Below are 12,257 nucleotides of genomic sequence, written 5' to 3'. Positions count from 1 at the left end.
GAGGCCAGCTCTTAGCTGCAATGGGAGGTTGAGCAGGGTAACGGGTGAGGACAGAGGAAAGCAGGGGACGGCGGTGCCATGGCTTGGAGCAGGGAAGGGAGAGGGTGCTTGGAGCCTACAGAAGCTGGGAGAAGAAACAGAAGATGGAAAGCAGAGATGCCCTTTGAAGAGCTCATTCCTCTAAGGCGTGGAGAGCAATTTAGAAAGAGCCAGATTGCAGGGTGCATGGAGAACAGCTGGCGATGAAAGGGGGAAGGCGCCAACCAGGGCAGTGGCCGTGGAGATGGGGAGGAGGGAATGGATATAGGGGGTAGAACCAATGGATCAGAAAGATGCCTGGGTTCCCGGTTCTGGTGTCCTTGACCAAGAACCTTTCTATGGATGAAAAGAGAAAGGACATTAAAAAAAAAAAAAAATCAGGGACACGAAGGTGGCAGAGAAAGCACCCCAAGGGACTTACTCCAGGCTTCCTGGAAGCAGATGATGTTGACTCCACACATAGCAGCCACATCCACGATGACTTCTATGCGGCGGTGAAGCGCAGCCACCTGCCAACCAAGGAGTGAGGGTTACAACCCACTCGAGTTCTACTGGTGAGACCACTTTTAGGAGCATGTCCCTGTGCATGGAGCCACCTGAGCAGGTGAGACAAGCAGGAAGGTGAGGTGACACTTGCATCGGGTCACAAATCTGCAGCAACAGGTGGAGGTTCTGGGGGGCACTGCCTGGTGGCCTTTTGGCACCTCAGTTTCCCCCCTGGGAAGAGAGAACCCTGCCCCACTGCTGCATGAGGCTGCCAGCTTACCACAAGTGGGGCCCACACAGCGGGGAGCCATTGGATGCCCCAAGTGTCGCCGTGGCCAGCTGCCCCCTCTGCCCCTGGGACAGTGCCCACTTCCCACCGCCCTGCAGCTGCGGCTTTGGGAATGCCTCGTTCTGCCACTTCTGTTTCCCCGTGTGCCCCATCGCCGAATGCCCTACCTTTCCCGGTTCTTCTAAATCTCCATCCTTTGGTGTGTTTAGAGCTCTCTTCCCAAAATGGGCTTCCAGGCCTGCCACCTAATTTCCCTGGATAATGCAACCACATCACCCCTCCGTGAGCCTTCTGCAGAATCCAAGGTTCCTGGGATTTAACTCGGTCCTCCCAGGCTTTTGTGCATCCCCCACCGTACTGTCACCATCCCTCGGCCATATGTCACTTCCCACCAGCTCTCTGGGGGCGGGAAGAAAGCTTCCCGCCTACCAGAAGACATTCTGGAAGTGTCTGTTCCAAGAAGGACCTGAGGAACCCCAGGCTGGAAAACCAGAGCACTCCGACTGTTTGAAACTCTCTTTATCTCTTCTCCCGGCTGAGTCAGCCACGAGAACACACACCTGCTCAGAGCTGGCGGGTGCAGAGCACGCCGTGGGGGTCGAGAACATCTGTGGGCCTCCCAGATGGCAGAAATGACATATCTGCACAGAGCTAATCCTGATACAAAAGGCCACCTGAGAACTAGAAATCTTTGCATTCCGTAAAAGAAAAGGATGGAGCAAAGCGAACGGTGATGCAGAAACTAAGCTGGGTCCCACCCAGCCTTCCGTCCGTCAAGCACCCCTAATAATTCTCCGTACCCCGAGAAAGCCTCAGAAGACAAAGCCTTGAAAGATTAGGTGGCCAGAAGACAGCTGTGAAGAGGTGCGTAAAATGGATCGCCAAGCACCATGTGCTTTCTTTAGGAAAATGCAAGATGCCGTCACATTTGTGTTCTAACACAGGACGGGAGAGAAAGCCTGGCTTATTTCCATGACCCTGTGGGTGCCAAAGGCTGGCAGAATTTGGGAGATAGGGAGTCCCCAACCTCAAGAGCAAGTCAAGGAACAGGAACTCAGGGACTGGCCCACAGAGAGGACGGAGAGGTGGAGTGTCACGGAGAGAGCACCAGTGGGCACAGGGCACCTTCCTAGCCGAACCGTGAACTTCAGATCAACAGTGGGCGAGAAAGCGGAGAGGCAGGGGGGAAGAAGCTCACAAGGAGTGAGAGGGCAAGAAGCAGACAAGGACAAAGGGACCCAGCATGGGTTGGAGGGAAAGGGGACGGCCAGTTGGCAGAAGCAGCTGGGGACCGTGAGCTGGGGACGTGGACGCGTTCCAAGCAAAGAGCAGGGCACGGCCACGTGTTTGCATTTCTGGACAAAAGAGGTGGCACCTGTTTGGCCACGGGGGCCCCCGCGGGGAGGGGGATTCTGTTCTGCACGAGCCCCACTCGCACAACGCGGGGTGGCCGCAGCTGCTCCTTGGCCGCCTCGAAGATGTGGCCCTGCAGTTCAAAGTCCCCTTCGGAGGCAGCTTCCAGGGCCCTGCTGGGCAGCTCGAGCTTCCTAAAATGGGCGGGAAAGAAGAGGGGAGAGGATTTGATGGGGTCCGCTGAATTTTAAATCTCCACCCCCCTCCCCAACTCTGCAGCCGTTCGTTGGGATGAAAAGAGATATGGGTGGGGGGCTGTGCCGGTTTGGATATATTATGTTGCCCAAAACACCAAGTTCTTTGATGCAATCTTGTGGGGGCAGACATATTAGTGTTGATTTGGTTGGAACCTACTGATTGAGTGTTTCCATGGAGACATGACTCAATCAACCGTGGGCGAGACCTTTGATTGGATAATTTCCATGGAGGTGTTACCCCACCCATTCAGGGTGGGTCTTAATTGAATCACTGGAGTCCTATAAAAAAGCTCACAGAAGGACCTCAGGGCAGCTAAGAGTGACATTTTGGAGAGCAGCTGAGAGACATTTTTGAGCTGCAGCCAAGAGAGACACTTTGAAAAACGCGCAGGAGCTGAGAGAGGAGCTGGAACACAACCTGGGATCAGTAGACGCCAGCCACGGGCCTTCCCAGCTAACAGAGGTTTTCCGGATGCCATTGGCTTTCCTTTGGTGAAGGTATACTTGTGTTGATGCCTTGATTTGGACATTTTCATGGCCTTCCGACTGTAACTTTGTAACCAAATAAACCCCCTTTATACAAGCCAATCCATTGCTGGTATTTTGCATAACAGCAGCATCAGCAAACTGGAACAGGGACTTTCTAACAAAACAGCACACGGGGAAGGCCATGGCTGGGGGTGCATGTGGGGGAAGCTGGGGTGCAGAGGAAGGGGACGAGCCGGGAATGGACACTACACTGATTACCAGGTAAAGTCTGGGCTTTACCTGATAGTCGCCTGGGTGGCTCGGCAAGGGGGTGATGTGTTGAGGATGGGCCAAGAGGTGGGGGGCAGCGGGAGACGGTGCAGCCAGTCAAGAGGTTGGCGTTTGGAGCTGCCGGCACGTGGGCAGGATGGAAAGTGCCAGCAGCCAGAGCAGAAAGGAGGGAATGCATGCCCAATGGATGAACGAGAACTGGGAGGCTATGCTGCCCTGGGGGACGTGGGGGGCAGGCTGTGATATCAGAGAGGGGCTGGTGAGGATGTGGGACGTCTGGTTAGGAGAGTGTGGGATGGGGAGCCCTCAACCGATCCCCTCAGGAGAGATCTGCTAACAAGCCACAAATCATCGACCAGGGTGAGCCCTCGGGCCTTTGCTCTGGATTCCGTCATGCCAAGCCAGATGCCACCTGCCAGCATCTAAAACCCCCCACCAAAGCGACCCTTGGCCCGAGACGCCCCAGCAGCCCAGGGCACATCCCCTGGCCAGGAAGGGCTTGCCATCTAAGGCTCAGGTGGTTACAAAATACCCAGCTAGCGCATCAAAAAAAATACATGTAACCTGACAGCCGGGATCTAATAATACTATTTCTCTCCCACTTTAAAGCACTTTCTTAAAAAACGTTCTTTTCAAAATCACAGGCCTGTCAGCCCCAGCCCTCCTGGTGCCACCCCCTGCCAGGCGCTTTCCCAGTGACAGCTCGGGGTTCGGTGACGCCCCTGACAATCAGCTGCTTTGCCACGAGCCAAGATTCCGTTCACGTTGGGAGATCAGGAGAAATGGGGCCTCCCCCGTGCCCCAGAGGCCCTTCCTGCACCCCGGTTCGTCTCCAGGGCTCCCAGCAGGGGGACAGACCACACGTCCTCAGCTTCACGGTCCCCAGGATGAAGAATGGGGGACAGATATCACCCCAGGAAGGTGTCGGGCGGAGGGGCGCTTGCCTGGGGTTGCCAGGCCTGGCTGTGGCCGCACTCGGCTGGCGTCCCCCAGACCCTGGTGTATTTCCCCATCCTTCCTCCCTGTTGGTGCCCTTAGCCCACCCTACACAGTCAGCTCCTCTCTCTGCTCACCCTTGGTCTCTTGTGGGGTGTCCTCCACCCTTGCAGAGCCCCCCTTTGGGGCTCTAGCTCTCCTTGCACCTGCCTGTCCTCCTGGGGGGCAAGACTGTGACCCACAGAGCCTAACTGACCCTCCGGCTGTGTCCCGGGCACTCGTTCAGAGCACCTGCCGGCGTGTCCATCGAAGGCTCGGCTTGGGGACAGGACACCTCCCACGGGCCCCGGGAAAGCCCATCCCTTCCCGTCCCAGCCCCGACAAGCCCCTCGGTGTCGAGGGTCCTGGGCCCCAGGACTCACGAGGGAGCCAAACCCCTGCCTGCTCAGCAACTTCTCGCTGCTGGACCTTCACCTGCCCCTTCCAACGGCCTTGACCACCAGTGTTTTCAATAATTAATCTAGGGCTGGGTTACACAGGTGATACGCGCTCGTGGTGGGGGCGCAAAACACGTCAAACAACAGAGAAGGGTACAAACTGGAAAAAAAGAGCCTCTCCCCTGGTCCACTTCCACACATCAGGCCCCTGGTGACAACCCCCGTTTCTTTCCCCCCTTTGTTTTTTATGGTGGAAAAATAATCCGCCTAACATAAAAAACATTTTAACCATTTTTAAGTGGACAATTCTGTGACACTTCAGTGCTTTGACAATCCCGTGCAACTATCACCGCTATCTGTTTCCAGAACATTTGCACCTAGACAAGCCCTCTTGGTGACTTATGGATCCTTCCGCTGTTTTTCTCTATATAATTCTATATTAGAAATTATGCACCGTTCTGCATGACTTTGTTTTTTTCACTTACCAACATATACAGTTTGGACATCTCTCCCGGGAAGTACACGCAGCCCCACCACACCTACCCTTAAAACCATCTGAGGGTTTCCCACTAGAAACAGGAGGGGAGGGGAGGGCAGAGAGTCCTTCACCTGTCTTTCTTCTTGCCTCACCTGTTCTCCCTCCCTCTGCAGGGAACTTCTGGACACACTCCCCTCGGCCTCACTTCCCACCCCCTCTAGCCCCCTACGTCCCGGCTCCCACTCCCCACCTCGGGAGCTCCTCCCAGCTGCTTGGCTGCTAAACCCAGCAGCCTCCCTGCTGCCCTAAAGCTACCAGCCATCTCTGCGCCCTCTGACACCTGTTTCCCTCCCCTGCGCAGCGTCCTTGCCACTCGCCTCACCTTCCAAGTTTCCCACAAAGGCTCCACTTCCCGTTAACATCCCAGTTCTCCAGAATCCCATCTGGGCCTCTCTCCCACTCGGCACCTTCTCCACCCAACTCCTGAGCCCAATGTCTCTCCCGAGGCTACCCACGGGCACCCCCAACTCAGCCTCCCTCCCTAGGCCACCTCCGTGCAGCCACTGGGCACCCCCACTTGGAGATCCCATGGGCACCCCATGGGCACCCCAAAAGCAACTCATCCAAAGCTGGACTCACCATCCTTCCTACAGACTGCTCCTCCTCAAATGGTCCCGCCAGAAACCCAGCTAGGATGCTTGCTTTCTCTGCCCCACCCCACCCTGTATCCACACCTGTCCGGTGACCTCCCAGAAACTTCTAGAACCTTTCCTCCTCTCCCCCAGGCCCTCTGTCTCCTGGCATCTGGGGCCTGGCCTGTAGTATCCAAGCCCTTCTCATCTCCTTTGGGCTGCAGCTCAAGCATGGGGAAGTCATCCTGGGCTCCCCCAACCCCATATCTGCAACTTTTCTCTAGCTCTCCCCACGTCCTCTCTCACATGCAGGGCCGTCACCAGCTTGTCTCCCCTGAAGATGGGAGGCTCCTCGAGGGCAGGAACCAGGGTTTACTCATCTTTGTACCCACAGTGCCCTGGACAAAAATAAGCACTCAGTACATGTTTGTTGAGTGAATGAATGTTTCTGCTTCGGACTGTCTTAAAATTGAGAACCGATGGCCTCTGGGGATTCAACCGTGTGGCAGAAGCATAGGACTTTCATTCAATCATTTAGCAAACATTTGCTAAGCATCATTTTTTTGTGTGTTGGGCGCAGTAAGTGATGGGGAGAGAAGGTGGTTTTGAGTGGAGCTCAGCAGGAGTCCGGAGGAGGGACTGAGGACTTGGGCCACTGGGACTTCCCAGTGGGGCTTTGAGGACTAAATAGGAGTTTAAGAGGGAGAAACAGATTTCAAACGAGTGATAACTTTCTAACATCAGTTCGCAAGCTTGTTCATAGCCAAATCTCACCCAGCCACAAGGACTGAGCAAATAGAGTTTTCTATCCTCTAAAGGTAAAACCCAAAAGGAAGAATGATAAGTGGGACAGAACCAAGAAAAGCGACAAGGAAAAAAAAGGAAATGGGAAGCCACATACTCAGTTCTTGAGTCAAATTCTAGGAAGAGGTCTGGCACAGTGGATATAAACCTCTCCACCCTGGAGCCAGCAAATGCTCAGCAAAAAATCCCTCTTGCAATGGAGTCCTTGGCCCTAATCTAGAATGTACCCGGATGGGAAAACATATTTCTCTCTCCCAAAGACTCTGATTCAAAGAAAAATGTCTTTTGCTTTCTCTCTCCCTGACACCTGTGGGTCATGGATGGTCACTTCTTTTCCCCACAGGAGAACATGCCTATTGCACCCTAAAATGAAACCTATTCTCATCCCTGGAAACGGGACCCGGGTTTGGGAGCCCCAGTTCTATGGGATTTCCCAGGTGCACAGCCTTTAAAGGTGCAGTGGGAGGTACAAGACAACTCCAGTGAGACGGTGTTGGGAGGGGGCTTGAAAGTCACCCCATCGTGGGCATCCCCTCTTTGGATGCGCAAAGTCCTTTTCTAGAAAGTTCTGTACCACCCCCACCACCATCCCCCAAGGCAGGCAGAAGTTCCATCTTCAGCTTCCACCTCCCCTGCAGTAACTCCAGAGCAGCTGGTGGCTGGGTACCCCTGACCCAATCTGCAGCCTCTAGTTAGGGGTGGCCTGGAAGGTCATTGCCACAGGGTCATGGGGGAACACGGTGTGGCCCGGTTGGTGGAGGCGGGGAGCCCACCAATGGGCACGGCGGGAGTGGAAAGCAGACCAGGTCAGAAGCCAAACCACGGGGAGTCGAAGGAGGGCTGGGGAGTGTGGATTCCCCTCCAAGAGCCACAGGAAGCCATCTTAGAGTGTCAAGCAGAGGAGATAAGACACGATTTGTGGTTTTAGAAGATCCTTCCGGCTGTGGAGGAAGCGTGAAGAATGGAGAGCAACAAGCGTGGAAGGACAAATGTCTTTTTGTGACTTTGTATGCCTGGTGGCCCACTGTCCACAGTGGAAAGGGTTTATATCCACTGAACCAGACCTCTTTCTAGAATTTGACTCAAGAACTAAGTACGTGGCTCCCCGTTTCCTCTCTTTTTGACTCGTCCCTTTTCTTGGTTCTGTCCCACTCAACATTCTGCCTTCTGGGTTTTACCTTTAGAGGATAGAAACCTCTGTATTTGCTCAGTCCTTGTGGCTGGGTGACATTTGGCTATGAACAAGCTTGCAAACTGATGTTAGAAAGTTATCACTCGTTTGAAATCTCTTTCACCCTCTTGAACTCCTATTCAGTCCTCAAAGCCCCACTGGGAAGGTTGAGTGTGGTAAGGGATGCCTGGTTGGGGGGGTGTCCCATTTCCAAGAGTCCCAGGTCACTGGGGGCAGCAGGGGGCTGGGCCTGGACAGCCCCATACTGCTGGCTCATGGGGAGGAGGGTGGCCACAGAGAAAGCTCTAGAAAGTAAAAAACCTTTCTCTTCCGGATCTGGGCAACGTCGGGAAGCAATGGCTTGTGGAGGTCACCAGGGTTTTGCAACTTCCAAGTGCCCCCCAAGTCCATCAAATCTAGGTGTCTGCCCCCCCCAACTCAGGAGCTCATCACCGACCCCTCAGAGCCCCTCAGACCCTGAAGCTTTTGCCCCTGGCCCCCCAGATCACAATGGGGGGCTCCAGGACTGCATCCCCCCCAGCCCCCCAAAGGCAGCCTGGGGACCCCAGACCTGGTCTCCTTGCCATAGAGAATGCGTTTCACCTCCCGCAAGTCTGCGGGTGGCAGGTGCTGCTCCAAGCACTGCTCCAGCGACCTCCACTCAGGGCCCCGCCATGCCTGAAGCCGTCCGTCCCCGGATCACCCTCTGCCCTCCGGGGTAAAGGAGCAGAGGAGGCCAGAACTGCGCACGCGCGCTCGGCCTCCGGGCGGGCCCGCGAGGCTTGTGGCCACGCCCCCCTCCTCCCGCCTCCGCGGCGCGGGGCCAATCAGCGCTCCGAGCCTAGCGGGCGGGCACGCCCCTTCGCTCTTCGCCCCGCCTCCGGCACTCGCAGGGCCACGCCCCCTCCGCTCCATCCAGCCTCAGCCGCTCGCGAGGCGGTTCCCAGGCGCGGCCGTCGGGGATCCCTGCGCGGGGTCCCGGGTCCCTCCCCGCGGCCGCCTCGGCGTGGGAGGCCGCGGGGCGCACTTTCCGGGGTGGGGGTGGATCATGAGACTGTCGCTGGGGTGACAGGTTCAGAGCCCCTTTTGCTGTCAACCCCCTGGGGACCCAAAGCGGGGAGGGGAGGGTCCCCCGTTCAGCCTCACTGAGAATTAGGACAGATGTCACCTATTGTGAGTCTGGGGGACCAAGGGGACAGCTTTCAGGGTCCAGGAGCTTGGAGGGGGTGGTGATGAGGCCCCGAGTTTGGGGGGCCAGGGACCATGGGGTCCCTAGATTTGACAGGCTTGGGGGGGTGCTTGCAAATTGCAGAACTCAGGTGGCCTCTGCAAGCCGTTTGCTTGAAAGTTCCATGAGATGAGCACAGAGGGAGCTCGATTATGGCAACCGACGACTCCCGGGTGACAGTAGGGGCTGTAGGGTCGGTTTCTGAGATATTGTATATAGTCCTCTCTTTTCTCAAGTTTTGATGATGGTTCCCGGATGGCGCTGCCTTGTTATTGAGCCAAGTTTTTTTTAATGCATTTTTAAATTTGTGAACTTTAACATATGTACATAACAGTCTGACTTTCACAGTACAATTTAACAAGTAGTTAGCAAATTTCAAAGCATGTCATGGGTCACATTTCCACTTCAGCTATTTCCATTACTGTAAAATATAACGTACATACAGGAAGGTGTTAACTTTCGATGTACAGCTCGACAAACTATTATTATAGGTAATTTCAAAAATTATTATGGGTTGCAGTTCCAGTTTCAGCTCTTTCCTTATTATGCAATACATGGTATATACAGAAAGGTGAAGACTTTCAAAGCCCAATTCAACAAGTAGCTGTAGAGCAAAATTCAAAGGGTGTTACAGGCTACAGTGCCACCATGTCATTTACGATTTTCAAGCTATTCCAACACCCCAGCATCTAAAATATATACATATATTTATATAAAGTTTCAATATTCATAGACCTTTGTTCAATCGTATCTTGTTTGTTCCTACCCCTTCCTCTCACTTAATCTCTTTCTCCATCTTTGGGGGTGTCTAGGCTGTAGCACCCTAACTTGTTCATATTGAAAGGGGGTGTCAACATTATGGGGAGGGGGCTGCATCTGATAGTTTTCCTTAAAGAGGCTGTTGCCTCTGAGTTTTAGGACTTGTCTGGCATAGGAACACTCTAGTGGACTTAAGTTTCTGAGAGATGAAACTTAGTGAGAGAATCTTTTATGGAATCTCAGGTAGGGACCTAGGTATTTGGGGACCCCTTTTGGTAAGGGCATGGCGTACTGTGGCCATCTGGGGTGTCTAGCTGGAGCTTGCATAAGAGAAACCTCCGGGAGAGCCTCTCGACTCTATTTGGGATCTCTCAGCCACTGTGACGTCAGCTTGTTACCTTTCTATTTTTCCCCTTTTGGTCAATTAGGCATTTCCAATCCCTTGTGGCCAGGGGCAGGCTCATTCCTGAGAGTCATGTCCCACATCATTAGGGAGATTCATTCCCCTGGGAGTCACGTCCCTTATGGGGAGGTTAATGGATTTATTTGCCGAGCTGGGCTTAGAGAGAGAAAAGGCAGGCCAATTTTTAACTGAGGGCTTTTTTGTAGATAAGGCAGTGCAATAGGGCAATAGAAATCTAGATAAGATCCGGTTCCCCATACCTGTTCTCCATGATTTAAAGTAGAGACAAGCTCATAAATACCTAACAATACAACAGATTTAAGTAATTTGGTATGAAAAATGTATCAGCAGTATGCTTAGGGGAGCCCGGAGCCAGGGGGGATTTCTGGCCTAGAAAGGGAAATCCTGGAAGGCTTCCTGGACAAGGCCACGTGCAAACTGAAACCGTCTCAAGCTGAACCTGAGCCCCCACCCCCCACCTCGTTTTCTCAGGCCTGCTCTTCTGTAAGTTTGCCCTATATTGGTTAACGGCCTCGCTGCCCACTCATCTGCCAAGCTTCTGGAAGTCATCCCCAACTCTCATGTTCTTTCTCTCCCCCATTTAATCAGGCATCAAGTTGTGCTAAATTTATCTCCTGCATTTTGCTCAAATCCTCCCCACCTCCCACCTCAGGCCCTGCAAGGGTGTCATCTTTTGCTTGGATTGTCACCAGTCTTTTCAATTTCTCTCTTCACCTCTGATGTCTATCCTTAGTTGTCATTCTCTGCTGTACCCTCTTATTCAATGTCTTCCCACCTGGAATAGATTTCCGCGCTCCATTTTGTGAAATCCTACTCAACCTCCAACATGCAACACAAACATCACTTACCCCTTGTGAAGTCTTTGCCAGTTACCCCAGGAAAAGTTAGGCTCCCCCAGTCCTTAACCAATACCTCTCTTAGAGCACATATCAGACCCCCTTGTGTAATTAATTATTTTTGAGCTCTGGGCAAGAACTGGGTCTCATCTAATTTTGTATCCGCAGGGCTTTGGCACCCAGTAAGTGATTGGTGAAGGAATTTATTCCGATGGGGATCAAGGACAGATTCATTAAGATGGTGGCATTTGAGCTGGACCTTGAAGCAGGAGTCGAAACTATTATTACTAGCAAAATTGCTTAATCCATCTTTCCCTGTCATTCTGTGACAGCTCATTCATAGCCGGTGGCTGTAAATCCAGCGTTTCACAAATATGAAATGCTGACTTGAGAAGGGTAGAAGGAAGTTGTATTCAAATTTTTATATTTGCCAGATTGATTTTTTCACTCCAAAAAAATCTCAGGACACTTCACTAGAACCTTCTGTGGTGATTGCTAAGAAAAGTCTTTAAGCACTGCCCCTGTTTCTTTCTGAAGTGGCCAGCCAAACCTTGAAAGTTAAAACTGGGAAAGCATACTAGACCCTTTGCCTCATTTTGAAGGCCAGCTCTTTATGTGGCTACATGGTATGATTTAAGGATAAGAGAATCATTTTGGTTGTGTATAAAAACATGGGCAGAGAGGATAAAATATACGACAACCTCAATATAGTGTTTCCCCTGGAAGAAGGAGGTAGGGAGGTGGGGGTGTGGAAATAGGAAACATCTGCTGGTTTTTTTGTTTTTGTTTTTGTTTTTTTTGTTTGTTTTTTTAATTAGAGAAGTCGCAGGTTTTCAGAAAAAAAAAAACATGCATGGACACCTCCTCACACACAGTTTTCCCTTTTGTTAACACTTCATATCAGTGTGGGATCTTTGTTACAAATCAATGAAACAGTATTATTACGATTATACTGTAACTATAGCGTTAGCTCATAGTGTGTGTTGCACCGTGCTATGAATTAAAAAAAAATTATTCTAGTAACATAACCTAAAATTTTCCTAACCACATCGAAATATGTTATTCAATGGTTTTAATTACAGTCACAAATTTGTGCTACCATCACCGTGATACTTAATGGTTTTTTTAAACATATTTTTATTGTGAAATATATATACAGAACAGTGATAACTTTCAAAGTACAACTTAACAAGTAGAGAGAAAATTTCAAAGAGTGTTATGGGTGACAGTTCTGCCATTTCAGTTATTTCCTTATTGTGAAGTATAACATATATACAGAAAGGTGGTAACTTTCAAAGTACGATTTAAGAAGTTAGCAAATTGCAAAGAATATTATGGGTTACAGTTCCACCATGTCAGTTATTTTCCT

At 51.9% G+C, this 12,257-nt stretch overlaps 1 protein-coding gene across 1 annotated transcript in view; it reads right to left on the bottom strand.

Annotated features, from left to right (window-relative positions):
* The window catches only part of UPB1 (beta-ureidopropionase 1), a 28,621-nt gene extending 18,319 nt beyond the window's left edge, over positions 1 to 10,302 (bottom strand). Inside the window, exons 1-5 of the mRNA XM_037823461.1 lie at positions 10,292 to 10,302; positions 8,498 to 8,741; positions 8,213 to 8,319; positions 2,190 to 2,361; positions 461 to 548 (exon numbers count right to left, since the gene is read on the bottom strand). Coding sequence (XP_037679389.1) covers positions 461 to 548; positions 2,190 to 2,361; positions 8,213 to 8,319; positions 8,498 to 8,741; positions 10,292 to 10,302 — 622 coding nt within the window. The remainder of the gene's footprint in view (positions 1 to 460; positions 549 to 2,189; positions 2,362 to 8,212; positions 8,320 to 8,497; positions 8,742 to 10,291) is intronic.
* Positions 10,303 to 12,257: the final 1,955 nt, after the last annotated feature.

Source organism: Choloepus didactylus (assembly GCF_015220235.1).
Source record: "Choloepus didactylus isolate mChoDid1 chromosome 23 unlocalized genomic scaffold, mChoDid1.pri SUPER_23_unloc1, whole genome shotgun sequence".
NCBI lineage: Eukaryota > Metazoa > Chordata > Mammalia > Pilosa > Megalonychidae > Choloepus > Choloepus didactylus.
This window is presented reverse-complemented; position numbering and strand designations above follow the sequence as displayed.